This window comes from Mangifera indica, chromosome 19, assembly GCF_011075055.1.
Source record: "Mangifera indica cultivar Alphonso chromosome 19, CATAS_Mindica_2.1, whole genome shotgun sequence".
Lineage (NCBI taxonomy): Eukaryota > Viridiplantae > Streptophyta > Magnoliopsida > Sapindales > Anacardiaceae > Mangifera > Mangifera indica.
Genome location: NC_058155.1, coordinates 11,818,251 through 11,838,069, shown reverse-complemented (window position 1 = coordinate 11,838,069; position 19,819 = coordinate 11,818,251). Strand labels below are relative to the sequence as shown.

Here is a 19,819-nt window from a genome sequence, read left to right as displayed (position 1 = left end):
AGAGGGAAGGTCAATGACGTCGGAGATGATGACAGAAGGGGAGAAAAGGAAAACCCAAAGGGTTAGGGAGGAAATGTTACTTTTCAAAGTCATAAAACTTTAGATAAGAGTGAAATATTAATTTTTAAAATTTAAGGAAAAAATGTAATGAATTTTATATTTTTTTAATATTATTAGTAAAATAACAATTTTACTTTATTTATAATAGAAAATTTTAACTTCAATTACTCAACGGATAGGATTTTGGGTTTCTGAAATTTTGTGAGTATAATTTTGAAAACGCAACTAAACTTGAACGAGAAATAGTCCTTTGGCCGTCAAAATATTATCTATTTTAAACATAATGCGAATCATTATAACATTCAAAATGAGTTCAATTCGAATTCATCACTAATGATTGTCAATTAAATCAGGACGGCATAAACTAACAGCCCTTGTGCATTTGGAGGCTATGCATGCAATCCATGACAACATATTTTGTCGATTCAAATCTGTAAATGAGATACAAAACAATTTAGATATATAAAATGTGATAATCAGATCTGGAATTTAAAAAGATAAAGAAAATAATTAATTAATCTGATTATTCCTGCATGAGTTGTGTAACCTCACGACCCATCAACCATCCGACATGTAGTACAGCGAAGTTTGACAAGTATTTTTATTTTATTATTATTTTTCACCCAACTTTTATTCTTCCCTTTCCCTTCCCATCATCTCATCAGTGTCATTGATTGTCTCTTAACTTTCCACCTTAAATCATAGCCGTTCAATTTCATGAATATATCATGTTGGAATTGGATTTTTTGCGGAATATGTTGCTTTTAATGACTTTTGATTTTATTTTATTTTTTATGATCCAACTGTTCTTTACTTCATCTCATCCTACACAATAAATGTATGAAAAGTCAGGCAAGTCTGTAAATTTAATGAAGAAAAATCGAACTTATGAATCTTTCTGAAATGTATTGTAATCAGTGCTCTTTCTTAATGATCATAATACTTTGATAATCTTGCATTAATCATTAATTTAGTATTAATATCACTGATTAAGGATCTGATTGAACAATAAGCTAAGCCTAGCCATTTCTGGGTTCTGCCATGTCCGAAACAAGCCCAACCAAAAATCTCAAGTGGGTCCTCGACCATTTTGGAAATAAGTTTCATTAAAACCTCCGGTGGTAGTGAAAGTGACAGAGGATCCAGCGGTTGGGCATGGCATGCCTCTTGTTTCACACATTAATGTAAAATTTAGGGGGTTTTAAAAGCTAGTTGCAGAGGGGCTGTAATCTTCATAATCTCTACAACCACCTCTTACTCGTTAAACTTTGACCTTCTCTTTGAGTCATGAGAAAAGTATTTCCCACAAATAATGGGCACATTATTGTAAATTATTCATTTGGATCGGCGTTGAATGAGGAACAACACTCATAATAAAATCTCGTGACGGGAGGTAAGAACAAATCCTTGTATATTATTTGTATTTATCATTGGGTAAGTTGTTTGAAATTTTGTTTACTGCAATCTTAAACAGAGTATAGAAGAGAACATTGAATGTTCAAATCATTGTGACAATGTTAACACTTTGAATAGTTTCGCGAGGACCCAGAACAAGAAGAAGAGCGAGATGAGCCACAACCAACTGTCATGAACACCAACTTCACTTTTTTATTAGTGTCAATCATGGAAGCCAACCTACTTCGACTTCAGGTTGCTGTTTTACTTGTGTTCTTGATCCAGTGCGTGCAACCACAGCAAGTTTTTTTAAACTCCACCTTTGAACGCTCTGCATTGCTCGATCTCCGGGCGTCGTTGGGGCTTAGAAGTAGGGATTGGCCGTTAAAAGCTGAGCCGTGCAACTTCTGGAATGGAGTCCAATGCGAAAACGGCCACGTTATCGGAATCAATATTTCGGGTTTAAAAAGAACCAGAATTGGTCAGCTTAATCCCCAGTTCAGGGTTGACACTTTAGCTAACTTGACCAGGTTACGTTCTTTCAATGCGTCAGGGTTTTCACTTCCCGGGTCAATACCGGACTGGTTTGGTTTCCGATTTCCGGCGCTTCAGGTTCTCGATCTCCGCTCTTGTTCGATCTTCGGTTCGATTCCAGGTTCACTGGGTAATTTGAGTAGTGTGAATTTCATTTATTTATCAGGTAACAATCTGGCTGGTAGATTACCTGCTACATTGGGACAATTAAAAGAATTGTCAGTTCTTGATCTTTCGACTAATAAACTTACCGGCGCCATACCACTCAGTTTTTCCTCTCTTGGGAAACTAACAAGGCTTGACCTTTCTTTGAATTATTTATCTGAGCAAATTCCAATTAGTTTAGGTTCACTTTCTGGCATTCAATTCTTGAATTTATCTGACAATAGTTTGACTGGATTTATTCCTGATGAGTTGAGAAATCTTGATAATTTGGTTGAGCTTGACCTTAGCAAGAACTTGTTTTCTGGATTGTTCCCCACGGGACTGAAAGCCTTGAGGAGTTTGGAGAAGTTAGTTATTGCTAGAAATGGACTAGAGGGTCACCTGTCAGATGACATGTTTTCAGGTCTTGATCAGTTGCAGGTTGTTGATTTGAGTGGGAATAGATTTGATGGTGCACTTCCCGTTGCATTGTTGTCAATGCACAACTTGCGGTCTCTTGATTTGGCTGATAATAACTTTACAGGCGTTTTTCCAAGCTTGAGTTCAGATGGTAATTCCTCCAGTGGTGTGTTTAATTTCTCAAACAATATGTTATATGGAAATTTGAATTTTTCATTGGCTAGGGTTAGTGCGATTGATTTGTCGAGTAACTATTTTCAAGGCAGCACAACATCTTTTAGTGGAAGGAATGTTACTCTTGATAGAAATTGCTTTCAAGCTGTGGCAAATCAGAGGAGTCCAGTGGATTGTAGGCTTTTTTACACTCAGAAAGGGTTGAATTTTGACGATTTTGGAGTTCTAGGACCTACAGAGCCACCATTATCTGAGCAGGCAAAGAGCAGTAAGAGATGGAAATTTATCTTAGTGGGATTAGTTGCCGGGCTTGTTTTCATTGTGATTTTGGTCACGGTGCTGGTACTGATCCTAAGAACGTGTGATAAGGGTATTTCAAATCAAAGAGGCAGTGCAAATGTGGGTCCTATTCCAGAAGGAGACAGCCCACTGCCTCCTAAGGATCCAAATATTGTATCTGGTGTTGGTGATTCATTCACATATGAGCAGTTGCTCCGTGCAACTGGTAGTTTTAGTGCTGCAAGTCTCATCAAACATGGGCACTCTGGAGACCTCTTCAAGGGAACTTTGGAAGGTGGGACTACTGTAGTAGTAAAAAAGGTCAGCTTGTATTCCTGTAAGAAAGAGTCATACATGATGGAATTAGATTTGTTCAGCAAGGTTTCTCATGCAAGACTGGTTCCACTTTTGGGGCAATGTTTGGAGCACGAGACTGATAAACTTTTGGTCTACAAATATATGGTATGTGGAGATTTGGCTACTTCCTTTTACAAGGTTACTGATTTGGAGAATGACGGTTTACAGTCCCTCGATTGGATCACAAGATTGAAAATTGCTATAGGAGCTGCTGAAGGTCTTTCCTACCTACATCATGAGTGCAACCCTCCCCTTGTTCACAGGTATCAAGAAACTTGCTTTTGGTGCCATTCCTCTCTCTTGATTTTGATGGATGACTTTTTGTTCATTATAACGGTTAAAAGCCATTATGAAGGTTTAACCTAACAGATAATATGGTAGAACTTGTGCCTGCAGCAATACAATATTTGCCTTTCAAATTTTTTTAAAATTTATACCTAAATATTGAAAGAAAATATGTCCAATCTAGACCAACACTAGCAAGCTTTTCTTGGTATTCCATATGCAATCAAATTTAGGCCAGTTCCTGCCATTGTTTGCTTTATTTCATTACACACACATGGGAATTTTGAATAATTATTTACTAGCTTTTGTATAATTTATGCATGGTATTTTATATCTTAAATTCAACCATGTTTCTGTTGGATGTAGAGATGTTCAAGCAAGCAGTATCCTTCTTGATGAAAAATTTGAAGTTCGACTTGGAAGCTTGAGTGAGGTGCGTGCTCAGGAAGGGGATTCTCACCAAAATGTGATAACAAGATTGTTACGGAAACAGTAAGTACCACTCAGCCGTTAGCTTTGTCAGCATTTTCCATTTAGGCATTCAGAAGAAAATAGTAGCTTATGCAGCTTTGTAGCCTCAATATGTTGAGTTACACATGAATTTAATTTAGCACATTCTTTGGCATTACACTATTTGGTCCAAGATTTGTTGTTGTCTTTGATTCTTATTGTGGCTTGAGTAATTTGTTCTCGGTATCAAGATTGCATGACTTCATGTTTGGTTGCTTTCTCTGGATAGTAATTGACAGCACACATGCTTTAATATGTCAACCACCAAGGATGCTCAAGAGTTGCTCGAATGGATCCATGCTATACTCTACCATTCTTCAATTATGGTGTAAACAAGCCATTTCCAAACCAATGCAATTAATTAAATATGGATGTCTGAGTTTCTTGAGATTGTAATGTTCTGTAAAATTTTTAACTGCCATGGAGTCACTCTTTTTGCCACAGCTGAATGCCACTTGTTACATCCATGAATATCATTTTTCTTCTTAGTAGTGATTGTATAATTGTGATTCAGTCAGCATGTTCTTACATATATTTAAAGACATTTGTAAATAGCTTATTATTAATTCAAATGAATCACAAAGGAAGAGATAATTAAGACAAATTGGTGGTAAAGTTTCTCTAATTAATGTAATATAACATCTCAATGCCACTACTTGACTATCTTCTCACTTGTTTGGTGGCATCATAGTTGCATGAATCGGAAATATCTTTAAAATCCGTTTTGAACTACAATGAAATGAATAAAAAGATATAGTTCTATTGATTTTTTCCTTTTTATTCATGATATGATACCTTCTCTTTTTCATATTAGTAGTTTTGTATTGAGCTGTAATAACATTTTCCTTTTGTTGATATGCAGAGCCTCTGACCCATGCACTTACGGTACGCAATTCTCTTATACATATTGACTTGGATTTATTTGTCAATATGGACACAGTTTTTGTTTTGCTAAGATTTGTCTCCCTCAGTAGATCCCACCTGGTCCTACAAAAGATCCATTAAATGGTCTTTTCTTTTTATTTTTTCGAGGTATCTCAAAGTATACACGTGGATCATTTGGCTAGTGTCCTTGGCACCTAGCAGGTGATATAATTAGTTGTGCCACTGCTGATTTATTAGCATAGGTTCATACATAAGAGATCCTTGGAAGAAGCAGGCCTATTCTTCACTTATAACTGTGTCTCATCATCTAGTGTCATCGTCCTGCTTTGTGACAATAGTGGGGAGAAACTAAAAGGAATTTGTGTATATGACTTTTCACAGGTTTTCTTCCTTCAGTTGTATTAAGACTGAAAGGAAATCGATTATAACTTCCCTAATTTTCCTTGATGAACAGGCTCATCCACCACAACTTGTGCTTATGACGTCTACTGCTTTGGTAAAGTCTTGCTTGAGCTTGTAACAGGCAAGCTTGGCATTAGCAAATCAGATGATGCTACAACAAGAGAGTGGTTGGAACATACGCTACCTTACATCAGTATATATGACAAGGAAATGGTGACGAAGATTGTTGATCCGTCTCTTATCATTGATGAAGATTTATTGGAAGAAGTATGGGCTATGTCGATAGTGGCCAGGTCATGCCTGAACCCCAAGCCTGCGAAACGACCCCCAATGAAATATATTCTAAAAGCATTGGAAAACCCTTTTAAAGTAGTGCGAGCAGAGAGTTTCGGCTCTGCTAGACTGAGAACACCCTCATCTAGACGGTCTTGGACTACTGCTTTCTTTGGAAGTTGGCGACAGAGTTCCTCAGAGAGTGCAACTGTTCCTAGTCACGGTATCAGTGGTCTGAAACAGTCGGGGAGAATAGGCTCTCATGGTAGTGGTGCAATTGAGTACTCATCTTCAAATAAAAGGTTATCGAATGAGATATTCCCTGAACCAGTAGATACAGAAGATACGGAGAGGCAAGATGAACATTAGCTGAAAGGGTGATTGGGATTATCTTTGATTGGTTTTGTGGCTTCCAATCTGTGTGCCTGTTGCCTGTTCAGAGACAGCTTCTTGACCCCAAAATTGATCAATTGTGCTAAGATTTCAGGAAAGTAAGCACTATTGTTGGATGCTACCGAGTTAGCAGGGAAAACAGCTGAAGAGTCTGTTGCTGTAAATGAGACAAGCAAAGAGTCTATTCTTCAACCTTTTTTCTTTTGGGTTTTAGAGCTTGTTGATTGTGAAAGCAAGCTGCAAAATTTTCCTGCAATTGATACTTTCTCATAGATCGCCATATAAATTTGTAAAAGATTTAGGTTTTCTGGCGGCATTTTCAAGTTCCAAGTTATCCAGGATTCAAACGCCCCAACATGTATTTACCTAGAATTTATTCCTGATTCAGATTTTAGTGAACATAAATTCCAACCTGCTTAACCATATTTAGATTTAATTTTACCTTGGTTCCAAATATGGATTCTTCCTGAATTAAACATATTTTACATGTAGGCCTTTTGACTTTCACAAACTGTTATCCATTATTGTAACTTAACTAGCGCACTGGCTATGTTTCACAATCATCGAAAATATTCTCCATTTCTGCTTGGTGCAAGGGCAGTTTTGAGCCGTAACAAGTTTGAATAAGAGTCCAGTCAAATTTGATTCAAATCTACAATGTTAAATTTGAACTTACATTCAATTTACTCAAACTGGTTATGAATTTGCTAAAAAAGTTTGAAGGGGGTTATTAGGGATAAAAAAAAAAACCGTAAAAAAAAAATCGTTAAACTTACACTAAGGTTACCGCGACTCAAGTCCGCTCATTTCAGCCAAATAGCAAGCTGACTTGGATCCACCCCTAATTGTGCTTCCTCTTTTGGTTGCTATAACTTACACGCGCATACATACACAGAGATGAAATCTATGCAATTATATACCAATCACAATTGCCCCACCAGCCCTTAATTACAAAGTAGTCCAATAATATAAGTTACAGCAGCTGGAAACATGCTCAAAAGAACTGAAATCAAGAATACTGCTTTTTCTTTTTACTTATCTTGCTTTCTCATCCTCAAAAGAACTGAAATTAAGTATTGCCATGCTGTAAATACTACATAAAACTCACATAATAACCAAATAGAAAAAGCATACAAATCTGCTAAAGAGTAACAGTATCTACTCTCAAAAGACCCATGGTTACTTCAATTTTTGTCCTCAATTTCTAGTCACACCTAAATCTGACTCCAAAAGAGAAACAATAAACCCTTAACTTGATTGAATCAGCAACATAGTAGGGCTTCAAGTGGAAGTCTCCAGCTGGGGCGTAGAAGAGCCTGCATATACAGGGTGAGGGACATGTCCTTCCTTCGGTTCAACATGCACCCACTTGCGGCCACTCAACTTGTGTGTCTCAAATTTCACACGCCCTTCCTTAAGAGCATAGAGGGTGTGATCCTTCCCCATTCCAACATAGTCTCCAGGATGAAAACGAGTGCCTCGCTGTCGAACTATAATGTTTCCAGGTATCACTCTCTGTACAATAGAATCAAAAGCCACAAATAGCAATGAAAAATCCACAAACAAAATCCAAATCCAGCCACAATGAATGAATATCCAGATCCATATAAATTGTTCACTCACCTCACCACCAAATTTCTTCACCCCAAGATTCTTGGGCTTCGAGTCTCGTCCATTCTTCGTGGATCCAGCTGTCTTTTTGGTAGCCCATCGCCTAAACAACAAACTTAATCCACTAGCAGATCCATCTAAGAAAAACAAGATAACCATCACCAAGATTTATCTAGTGGTATCATAAAGAGACGACACTAGCATGAAAATGATATGCCAAAATGAAGTGTGCATTACCAGCCACATTTCCATACACCGGAGCACTGGTAATCAACTCTTTAACATTCAATCGCTTGCAGAATGTCGTTGCAACATTAAACATGTTCATATTCTTCTAAAAGCTAAGCCTATGAAAAAATTTAGGACAAATTAAACTACATTAATCCAAACAATAAGCAAATGTTCCATAAATTTCATCATGAATAAAGTTTTTGCCTATCGATTGCAATAACATATCTACTAATTTTGAAACTACATACGCACAGTCGCACTCCAATTACAACAAGTTTACAGAGGCAAGCTCTTAGCGTTTTGCCTGTAATACTGGAGAGAAGGTGAAGTTGCGTACCTACCTATATGTGATTCAAGTTACAGGATCAAGCTCTAGGGTTTTGCTTGCCAACGAAGAGCTCCTGAAGGCTGTAGCGGCTGGTTTGGCCAATTGATCCCAACAAAGGGGCATATGAAAAATAACCCAGAATCTTGAAATTTTGAACTTTTTTGTGACGCCAGACACTAAATTGCCTACAAAAAACTACGATGATTAGCGACGGAACTTTACTTCCTCTGACGAGGCTATTTTAGTCTTTTCGCATGGTAATTTAAGGTTAATTCTCACCCATCCCCGGGCCCGCAAAATGTTCTCTGGTTGGCCCGACAGACGTTTTGTCAAAATTTAGGACAACGTTTAGGGTGTGTTGAACTCGGATTGGATACACAATTTGATTTAAATGAGTTTATTTCAAATTAAAATTTTAATTTGATATTTTGAGTCTCAGTGATATTTTTTATTATTCGATAATATTATTTATCTTATTTTCGATAATATTATTTATCTTATTTTTTGATAATTTGAGTTTAAACCAATTATAAATTTAGCTCAATTATGACCGAATGTGCTGTTATCAACAGCTCACGCCACAACACCAGTCTTGTTCAGAAAACCCTCGCAAATTCTGTTGTATAGGAACACCAACACTGGGAAGATGTCCAAAACACTGTTTTCTGTAAAATGCAACACAAAACTGTGTAAATAATTTATTCATCAGAAGCTAAAAACCCATCGTCTTCCTTTCTCCATTTACTCAAGCTTTGTTTGTCAAAATGCAAGTTTTATCATTCATCTCAATTTTTTCATGCCTATAAGCATTCATAAACATGGTATGAAAACTTTCCCAACTTATTTCAGTCATGAAAACTAGCTAACTGCCTTTTAGCTAAAGGTTTAAGCCAAACAGACTCAAGCACAATTTTGCATTAAACCAGAGATCTAAGTTGACACTTCAACTTGAGTTTGAGAACTTGCTAACATCATCACACTGAAACTTCTTTTTCTGATATTATTATTCATCATTCAAATCGGTTCAAACTCAAACTTGACTCGGTTCAAATCTGTCCCTACTTTCAGCTTTTTATTATATTTACTTCTTATAAGATTATTTAATATAAATTATTAAATAAATACCATTGAACCACTAAAAATTCACTCTTTCTGAGGTTTTCAATCACTATAGGAGGAGGCTTGTCTCCAGACCAGAGAAAGAAACCAGAGGTACAAGAAGGAAATTAGGTCTTATTAAAGTTGTAAAATCTGTACGTGCATATTATCCAAGGTACATGGACACCAATCCCACCTCAAATATGCTTTTTATAAGCAACTTCAAACTTAAATTGCAAAGCCAGTTTCTTTTGTCTTTTCATATTTTATGGCAAATCTTCAATTTTGTACTTCCCAAGCCAAGGAACTCATCACTGCTCCAGGCCCTTCATACACCAGACATCCTTTGTCCTGATATCATCAGTTTCAAATGGGCAGAATATCAAATTCATGAGGCATAAAGTCTTCACTGGGTCTATAATATTTGTCGGGCGAGTACAAGCTTAAGTTGGAGACTTGACTGGTATAGAGGCAAGCAAATCTCTCAACCTACAATCACCAAAAGACATGAAATTCCAGCGTTATGGTACATTTTTTAAGTAAAAAGAAGGAACAGTAATAGAGAAAGAATATCATTGTGCAGTTTTGTGTTCCATTTAGCATGAACAGTTCAACAACCAACCAAAATGTTTACTCAAAATAACACACAACTCCAAATCACAGACAATTTTATGAGTCTACAAAATTATGATAGTTTTGAAAAGATCAAATCTCACCTGATGAGCAAAGCGAGAGTTTTGGTAACCAGTCTTCATTAGTTGTCCCCATATCTTGTGAAACTGTTCTTGTAAACAGACAGGTTATTGTAAGACTTTTCTAGATTCGATAGGCTACTAAGATCAGTGACTAAATATTTGAAACATATATCACAAGGTGAAAACAAGTAATTCTACCTTCTGGTGACATTGCCGCTGAGCGTCTTGATGAGCGAGTCGCACTTGATTCCTTTGAGACTATCATATTTAATCATTGAAGAAAAATTTTCATGTTATAACATTCATCTGGCAGAATTTAAGAGTTATTACACAATTTCTATTACAGACTACCCTGACCTCTAATTCATCTACTTTAGAGGACATGTTCTGCTTCTTATCATCACTAATACCATCAAACCTGAAATGAATGTTAAATAATAAAAATGTATCAAAAACTATAACAATATCTTTTCACTCAGAGTGGGAGAGAAAAAAATGGAATGCTTGAAAAAGCTTACTTTAGTGACCATTTTAAGTGATGTATTTGGTCTTCGATGAGATCACGCTGATTCCTCAACAAGCGAAGTTGCTGTGCAAATACATCATGTAAGTGAATAGAAAAATGAAAACCGACTAATTCAACATTGGCAAACTATTTAACCTGTTATTACTATGACTTCTACAATGTTTTGGAAGAGTGATTTTAGTGATAATATCACTATAAACAGTTATATAGCACATGAACTTTATTATTATAACTGACAATCCTAAATTACTATTGCCACAAAGTGTAATAACATATCAGCTTATTATTGCAAGAACTTTTATACTCAACCTTTCGCATATCTCTCAATCCCCAGAGCAACTTAACTTCATTCTCAAGCTCAGGAACAACAAGCATTGTTCTCCAACCTGCTCATAACGGCATATGAAAACAAGGAAACCACTATTATGCAGTAGAAAAGAAAAATCACCCCTCATTGCATTGCTTCCTGGATATACTTTCCACAATCTCATGGTCCAACTTATGGACATAAAGCAGAAAAAAATCAATAATGTCAACTTGACTCTATAGAGATAAATTATAATAGTGCCAGAGGACATGTATCACATCAAATTTTACTCAGGAGAATATGAAGCAGCTAAAATTGTTCCATGTGAAATCCATTCAAAATCCAATCAGAGATCTTGTTCATACAGAAAGAGACAATATAGTAAATTTCAAAAGTTGTTGCTACAAGAAAATAGTAAGATAAAAATGCCATACCGAGAACCTTTTTGCTGCGTAATATATCTCCATAGATATGATCTCCAACATACAGAACCTACTAAAATGGTACAATATATTTCTATTACCATTTCAGATAAGCTCATAAAACAATAGCAGCAGAAAAGAGGCAAAATGATAAAGTGTACTTTAGTGACTATTGATTTGGTAATCAGACAAAGCATCACCTGCGAACTTGACTCAATGGAGAGCAATTTATGCAGGTGACCAACAGTTCCCCCCTAAAAAGACAAATGCGTATGCATAATTAAATTATTTGAATTTCTATAACAAACTTATCTGGTAGTTGAAACTAATTTATTATTTTTTTCTTTCATTGTTTCCTTTTTTCCTGGTTGCAAATGCGTTTATCATGTCAGAATCAGTTATGTCCTAGAAAATTGCTGAAAAGTACCTGAAAAACTCTGCAAGTTTTCTTTTCCCCGTTCAGCAATAATTTTGGTGATATATTTCCCACCTGTTTCATAAAGCTTAAGCTAAATATGATAAAATGAATGTAACAGAAGAACAAAAGGATATATGCTTACTAACCTGAGGCATAGGTGTGCCATTATCAGTATTAAGTAGCATCCCAGACTCACGTTCAACCTCAAAAAGATTGGCACGGCTATCTTCATGGAAGAAGCCTGGTTTAGCACTGCAATAAGAGATGCTTCTTCAATGCAATATCAATGACTAAATGCATAAACTCTGCTACTGATGTTATCATAAAATGACAGTCTGAAGAGTAAAAATGAATTCAGTCAAAGTGAACTGGAACAATGTTTTACAGGAGTTCTTTTTTATTATAATGAATAAGGTGGAAATATAAAATTAAAAAAAAGAGTGAACTTTTAAAAAATATTTTTAAGAACCTTCATTATGTAAAACAGTAGATGAAACAATTCTACCTAACACATGCTTAAATAAATGGGGGAAAAAGAAAATACTGAAGTAAATACAAGTTGAAGAAGTCTAAGTCTAACAAAAGAAGATGACCTGCCAGTGATGACTACATCAAAGTACTTAAGCCAATCAAAGCTGCAAGAACTACTTCCATCCGGTGTATGGGATCCAAAGAGAAAGCTCATCACAATATTTGTATAGTCCCATAAACTGCAAAATATAAGTCAAAATGTCCATATCATGTTAGCTTTCCTACTTGATAAAAAGTACAAGCATATAAGCGGTATTAATTTGGAAATGGCAGAGAGAAAGAAAAGGGGAGAGAAAAAAATTACTTAAAACAAAGTAAAACCACGTAGAAACCAACATTTTTTTGCTCCAATAAGAGCTATTTTGTGCTAAAGTCTGGAGATATGGAAAAAAAAACTTGACAATTGAAAACAGAATGAAGAGACATTGATACCTATTTGTCACAAGGAACGTTGAACGACCAGAATCTCTGAGCATTTTCAGCATAGGCATAATTGAGGTATCCTCATTGATATACCTAACAGACGACAACATAAAAGCCATATCAACACTATTTATACCTTCATAAACAAGTTCATAATCCAGTTTACATCAATAACATCTGCATCAATTATCAGCTTGGATGCTGACCAGTATAACATATAGTGATTTTTGTCCCTTTTAAATTAAAAATAAATAAAAAATTCAACTATTTAATCATTAGTTTTCAAAAAATGAAAGCTCATGAATAACAAGCGTACAGAAATGGTTACCATCTCTATGAAGCTGATACCCTAGTTAACCCTTACCTTTTTGGATCCTTAGCAACCATTTGCTTTAAGGTCCCATCTCGATGGCACAAATCAACTGCAGCACGCACATCTTTGTACATATGAGCATAGCTGATAAGATTATTCCAAAGAATAATAATGAGAAATAAAACAAATAATATCCATCAAACAATCATGTACAAAGTTCAGTGTCGCAAATTTCCTTCACCGAGTGTGTTAATAAACTGTGAGAACAAAAAACAAGAGAAAAAAGTTGTTCATTGATTGGAAGACAAAAGCTGACATAATATACCTTCAAGGTGTAACTAAGAATTTCACCTTATATAATTTATGTTACCTAAAGATAGTTAACATTATTTCCAAAAAGAAAGGTCTAAAAAATAGCATTACCAAAGATTGAGAGTTATGAAAGACTACAAAGCACAAAAGTTTTTCTTACTCAGTGCCCTTTGCGACTTTGCCAGGATTATTATCCATGAAGTCAACAAGCTGAGCAAACAAGAAGGCTTCAGCCAGGGAAAAAAGAGTGTCAATGAGAGCATAGTCTGGCTCATCAAACGCATCTCGTATTAGAGTAGTTCCATATGCATCAACTTTATCCTCCTTGGACATCTCTTTAAAACCATGATATGCTACTTTCACATATTTATGCCGATCCATCTGTATGATAGACAACCACTAAATCAAATGTTTCACCTACTAAATTAAAAGAAAAAAGGAAAAGTTGTACAACCAATGAACCTCAAGTTTGCTAGACAATGGACCAAAAACATTAATGGAATAAGCTCAGTGAAAAGGAATGTTTTGTGGATCAACCTTCAAGATGTTGCCTCTCTTTTTATCAAGAACCAACCCCCTAACCATGTATTTCCAATCAAATGACCACTCCAGCAACTGCAAAAATAGCAACATGCTTAACCAACCAATAAAATCAATATCCAATTTTAAGCACTGAATAAAAAGGATGAATATTAAAGTTTATGACAATCATATCATTTGATACAAAACATCAAATTGGCTTTTGCAATATTAACCTAAAATAAAATTGCTATATAAACTTAAACACATATATATGCCTTGATTTAACTTATATTATCCACAATACATGCATTGAGTATTAAATAGACAAACCTCCTCAGGATATCCCAAATCATAAACCAATTTCCTGATTGTTCCATCGTATGCAAGGGTTTCAAAAGTTTCAGGCTTGTATTGTGCAAGTGTGTAATCCATATCAAAGCCAACAGCAACAATGTTCTTCATATTCAATGATCTGTTGCAAAATATTTGTTTTCCTATATCAATCTTATGTCCTCCTCCTGGAGATGACCACACACATGGTTCTTGACTGCCTTCCATATGCGTCATGGGCTGAAAATGTGATGTTTTGTCACCTATACCAGTTCCATTATCCTTCTCCATCGAATAGCAAGTGTGCAACTGATTGCTTCCTGATTCATTTGACAACAAAAACTATTAGCTTTAAAGTTGAATTGCAAATAAAGAATAGCATTAAATTAAGACAGCACAAAGTCCAGATATGCGTACAACAGACTTTGATTGGCATTCATGCATTCATGAATCCAGTGCCTAAAATTTCCAAAAAGTCAGGTAACAATGTCATGACAAAAACGACAACTTAAAGCTAATAACTAAAGATACAAATGTAATTCCAAGTGCTACGCACGGAATTGACAAAATTCCATAATTCCAAATAAGTTAATTTATAACTTTCTCTCTTCAGCTGTTACGAAACAAACAAGACAGGGTTATGTCATTTGCATCAACCACTCCTAGCTCATGCCCCTTCAAACGTTCACATGTAACAATTGTTACACTCTCGGCAAAGTGCATGCAATTAACCATTGCAATATATTCATAAGATCAACAATTTTTCACTCATTTCACCAAAAAATCAAACAACAGTTGTACCTAAGTAAGATAGCTCAACTTAAATTTGAGCTTGATCAAGTTATACTTAAGGTGAAATGACCAGTATTCATTCTGTTTATAGTTCCTTTCTTATTGATGATAGGAAAAAAACAAAAGAATAGTTATATTCCTACAAACATCTTACCTGAGGATCAACGAAAGAGCACAGAGTACACCACGCTATGTTCCGAGCCTAAGAATCTTCCAAGATATGCTCCAAGAAACACCTAAAAATTCAATTTTCAATTAAACCACAGCTTCTTGCTCCCGAAACAACCTATAGCCTATTATTACTAGCCTAACCCGCATAAAAATTTCACCCCTGAAAACATTTTCCTAGCAAAGAGATACACTTTCACAAAGTAACAAACAAGAAAATAAACAAAAGAGAACTACAGAGAAAAACAAACAGTAAAACAATGCACGTTTATGGAGTAGCAAATTTTAAGCTAAAACCAAAAAGAAAAAAAAAACAACTAAAGAAATAAAAGGCAAGAGTGAAAAAAGTACTAACCGGGTTTATGAAAAGCTATTTTAGAGCCGAAAAAGGTGGGTTGAAATGGAAAACTTGAAAAGAAAGGAGAAAGACAGAAGAGAGAAAGGCAAAAATGAACAGGGTTCTTAGGAATTCGCATCGTGGGATTACATAAGCATCTCTGGGGATTAGTAAGTGGAGAAGATAAAAGACAAGAATCAGATACCAGAAAAAATGTGCGATTACAACTTGGCAATGTAGCTGAAAGAGGAGAAGACATGTATTTAATAACCACAATTATATAAACTTAAAAAGCCAGTTGCCTGAATTGGACTATCCATATCCAGAAGATAAGAATGGAATTTAATGCCTAAAAAGGTTCGTTTTAACTTGAAGTTCCAAAAGAATAAACAGGTGAAAAGAAACGTTGAGAGCTTGAATATGGTGTGGTGGAAGAGAAAGTTGGGGGAGGGCGAAAGTGGTGTGGTTGGAGACTAGATTATGCCAAGATGCCGTGCCACGTCGAACTTTGAGTCTCTGTGAAAAGAGTTGAGACACACCTCGTTCTGAGACCGATTGCTGAGTTACCGAGCTCACAGCTCAGGATTTTATATATATATATATATATATATATATATATATATATATATATATATATATATATATATATATATATATATATATATATATATATGAGAGAGGGGGATTGTATGACCACAAATCATTAGGATGGGGTATACATTTACAAAATTATTAAATTATATAATAATATAATATTTATATTTTTAATTAAATTTAATCACTAATTTAATAAATTATATATTTATTTATATTTTAATAATATTATTTATAAATTTAAATTTAATTAATATTAAATATAAATCGATTCAAATTTAATTCACATAAATAATAAATTGTTATAACTCATTTGAACGGATTAAAAATCTTATCAGAATCAAATTATTAAGTTACTTTTTCTCTCCTCCTTTTGTCTTATTTTACCTGAACCGGACTGTTTACCGGTTTTGAACTCATTTCCTTTCACAGAAGAACCCTCTTCATTAAGTGTTCTCAGTTGTCGTTTTAGGAACATCACCCAGTTTGTTTTCAAAAACTACTACATGCTTACGTAAGTGAATGTAACAGATAAAGAAGAAGACAATCTGTCATTTTCAAAGAGGTCAAGTTGGGTGATGTAATGTTGCTGTTTTTGTGACTTGGTTTTTGAACGTCAGTCCGGAAAAAGTGGGAAAGTTGACGTAATTCCCTAGAATTTCCTCTTTCTCAAGCCCTGTACCATGAGTCAAGTGACACAGTAAATGTAAAGTCATTTTACTCCAAATAATAAAGCTTCACCATCCACTTTACTTTTTTCATGATCGTTTAGCGTTAGGTCATTGTTGTTTGGTGGAATGGAATGCTGGCTCAGACAACCACAAAGAATTCCTTTCCATCGCAATTTTCCTTTAAGTTGAATTAAATTAACTTAGTTTGAATATTAGTTAAGCTACCTTAAATCCTCTTTCAATGACACTCTTTATCTTAAATAATATATTCATTTTTTTAATAATTTTATATTTATTTGATTATTTTTATTGTTCTCTAATAATTTATTTTTTATCAATTTTTTTTAGTTTTATCAAACTTTTTTTTTTTTTAATACTTATCAACAACAACTCTAATGATTTTATCTTCAACTTAAACTAAATTTTTTGGTTTTCAGTCGAGATCGAGCCATTTCCTGTTTAAATATAGTTCCACATACTGTAAGGAAATAGGATGCACAAGTAGTGTATTATTTTGTTCCTAGATGTTAAAGTGATTAATCAAGAAGACGAATAAAGATAGGGAATGGTGTAAAAAAAGGCATCCTGTTCTACTGCCTTTGGAGGTTGGATGCAACAACTCCACTAGTATAAATTCTCAACTAGGTGAAGCAAGCACATAAGTGTTAATGGTGGACACTGGACACGCATCCAAATTTCAGATGAAAAGCCATGGTTGGAATTCTGGCTCGGACAAATGAGCTCATCATTAATTCTCTTCTACCCCAGATCATTCCTCTGCCTGCTGAAGCAAAGGTGAATATAAGTATATAGACTCTTTGAAAGATTCAGAAGAATGTGCAGAGCATCTGTTCCATTGGACGTTCGGAATTGGGTGGGTCTAGTTGGATGGATATATCCGCCTACTTTATTTGCAAATGAATGCACAAAGTGTCAAAGTCTTCCAAATTCCAGCTCTTGAAATTCTCAGTTAGGATAATTTGGTCGGGTTTAGATAAATTTGAAAAATATTTCAGTTTAAATTAAGGTCGGAAAAATTCAGTAAAATACTATTTCAAAACGAGTTAGACTTGAAAGTGTTGGATCCAAAATTTGAACTAATACAATTTAAACATGACCCAATGATGGGCAAAATGCTATTTCTCATCCAAATTTTAGTTAAAATTTAAAAGCATATCCACGCCAATTGAAAAATCTAAATATTCACCTATAAATAATTTATGTTAAAGTGAAGAGTAAAATCGTTATTTTATTATAAAACTCTAAAGTCTTAAACATTTCTATCATTTCCCCCTAATTTAAAAACTTACGATTTACCCCCTAAGTTGAACTTTGAAAAACAACATTTTTCCTCTAGAGTTTTTTCTTCCATCTCCGACAATCAGATGTCATTCTCACTGTTGACCAACGTTTTCACCATCTTCTTCTCTAACTGTCGATGTTCACTACACAAATTTCGTTAAACGAAAACCAACTGTCTTTATTCTATGAAGAGATGAAGACAAATTGATTAGGTGGGAACTTCAACCAAGGGAGAAGAAGATGGTGGGAAGGCTGGCTGACGACTAAAACAACAACTAGTTATCGGAGATAGAAGAAATTACTCTTGGGGGAAAATATAGTTTTTTACAGTTTAATAATAGAGAAGATTGTTAGTTTTTTAAACTAAACAGAGAAAATGATATAAATTTTTAGGGTTTAAGAGTAAAATGATGATTTTATCTTCATCTCTAACAGAAAATTATAACATAATTTAGTCTATGAATAAGTATTTAAATTTTTCATCTATTGCTAATACATTTTGGAGATGAGGATAAAATTTGGGTGGAAAATGGTCCTTTGGCCCCTAATGATTCGACCAACCAGGTTTTGGATCAATGGTTAGAGATTCCTTTGATATTCAGAATTCTGGGTAGAAATAACAACATTGAGTTTGCATTAATATGGGGACCCAACTTAATGTATGTTGGGCCGGGGTGGGTTTTAATGGGCCAATTGGCGGAAATGACGGGTCTCAAGTGGTGAGATCAATTACAGTAGAATATGTGAACAATGGAAGGTACGTACAGATTTTTTGGAAATCGAAGTAGAAGGCCTTTAATTCCATCACCTTGTGTATAGTTAATAGCAAGCACAATAGCCATAAGTTTTGCAAAGAAAGGGATTTGGATTCCAAGTGGTTCCGCAAAGCAAGCATGACAAACACCTAAACAACTCTGAAAAATGTACTTACTGAAGATGCTTGAGTGACAAGGTGAGGATCACAGTTTTCCACAGTTTCATTCCCAAGCCAAACTCCCTTATTGCTTTTATATCTGAACTCATGCCAAAACTTTTTAGCCAGTTTTGAATTGCCAATTGGGTACCAGACTTAATGGGTGAGAAATTGTCAGTTCATCAAAGTCCGGGTGATAGCATTTGGCTCAAAAGATTTGATATTTCAGTAGAAGCTATATTCCATGTTGCTGCTGCATGCATCGTTCTGAACTGACTGGAGCCTGGGCTGGTCAGCGTTCAGTGTTAGCCTTTTAGGTTTAGAGTCGTCATTTAGAACAAGGAGAGAAAGGTGACTGCCACCAGTCAACAAACACCCAAGTTAAACATCCAATTGCGACAAAGCCATCTTTCGTCCATAAAATTTAATTCAACTGCAGATACAGAAGAAAGCCAGACATTAACTGTTATAATGAAACAAAGTGTAGCAAATAGTACGACCTAAGATGCTTCAGCATTACACCCGTGCACACGTTCCTTGAGAAGGATTGAAAAAACCAGATAATCAGAGTACCAGATTCATTGATACTTACAGTTTCAGAATGTTGGTATGAGAAATAGGTATCGAAAGATCATGGTTTGGAGATCAGTATATACCTGATCAAGTGGGAAAAAATGGTTCTGATAAAAAAATAGGTCCACCCTTTTTGTAAAGAACATGTTGGGCTGAATTGATTCCAATTTGTATCTGAAAATGACGTGAACTTTGTACCACGACACTTGAATGAAGATGTTGAAACGCCAAGATTATGTTGTAATGATTTTCTTCTTTTTTGAGTTTCCACAGTTACTCATTTTCTGTATC

At 35.1% G+C, this 19,819-nt stretch overlaps 3 protein-coding genes across 6 annotated transcripts; 1 reads left to right on the top strand and 2 right to left on the bottom strand.

The window, feature by feature from the left end:
• Nucleotides 1-1,213: 1,213 nt before the first annotated feature.
• LOC123203009 (probable LRR receptor-like serine/threonine-protein kinase At2g16250) lies at nt 1,214-6,547 on the top strand. Its single transcript, XM_044619165.1, has 5 exons — nt 1,214-1,453; nt 1,535-3,626; nt 4,015-4,140; nt 5,021-5,043; nt 5,498-6,547. Exons 2-5 carry the CDS (start codon nt 1,648-1,650, stop codon nt 6,085-6,087), a joined length of 2,718 nt encoding a protein of 905 aa, XP_044475100.1. The 5' UTR covers nt 1,214-1,453; nt 1,535-1,647; the 3' UTR covers nt 6,088-6,547.
• A 568-nt stretch (nt 6,548-7,115) lies between these two features.
• LOC123202987 (50S ribosomal protein L27-like) lies at nt 7,116-8,482 on the bottom strand. 2 transcript variants are annotated; one of them, XM_044619141.1, is made up of 4 exons: nt 8,295-8,482; nt 7,960-8,069; nt 7,735-7,859; nt 7,116-7,626 (listed from the first exon to the last, which is right to left on the bottom strand). In XM_044619141.1, exons 2-4 carry the CDS (start codon nt 8,048-8,050, stop codon nt 7,393-7,395), a joined length of 450 nt encoding a protein of 149 aa, XP_044475076.1. In that variant the 5' UTR covers nt 8,051-8,069; nt 8,295-8,482; the 3' UTR covers nt 7,116-7,392. The 2 variants fall into 2 exon arrangements, with proteins under 2 accessions (XP_044475076.1, XP_044475075.1); XM_044619140.1 differs by having other exon boundaries at nt 8,291-8,481.
• A 1,012-nt stretch (nt 8,483-9,494) lies between these two features.
• LOC123202698 (5'-nucleotidase domain-containing protein 4-like) lies at nt 9,495-16,038 on the bottom strand. Of its 3 annotated transcripts, XM_044618733.1 has the most exons (18): nt 15,494-15,633; nt 15,125-15,206; nt 14,179-14,498; nt 13,864-13,941; nt 13,487-13,707; nt 13,066-13,158; nt 12,711-12,794; nt 12,341-12,457; nt 11,894-11,999; nt 11,757-11,819; nt 11,530-11,583; nt 11,342-11,399; nt 10,910-10,986; nt 10,593-10,663; nt 10,432-10,492; nt 10,273-10,332; nt 10,096-10,158; nt 9,495-9,868 (listed from the first exon to the last, which is right to left on the bottom strand). In XM_044618733.1, exons 3-18 carry the CDS (start codon nt 14,467-14,469, stop codon nt 9,746-9,748), a joined length of 1,620 nt encoding a protein of 539 aa, XP_044474668.1. In that variant the 5' UTR covers nt 14,470-14,498; nt 15,125-15,206; nt 15,494-15,633; the 3' UTR covers nt 9,495-9,745. The 3 variants fall into 3 exon arrangements, with proteins under 3 accessions (XP_044474668.1, XP_044474666.1, XP_044474667.1); XM_044618731.1 differs by lacking the exon at nt 15,125-15,206 and having other exon boundaries at nt 15,494-16,038; XM_044618732.1 differs by lacking the exon at nt 15,494-15,633 and having other exon boundaries at nt 15,125-15,439.
• Nucleotides 16,039-19,819: the final 3,781 nt, after the last annotated feature.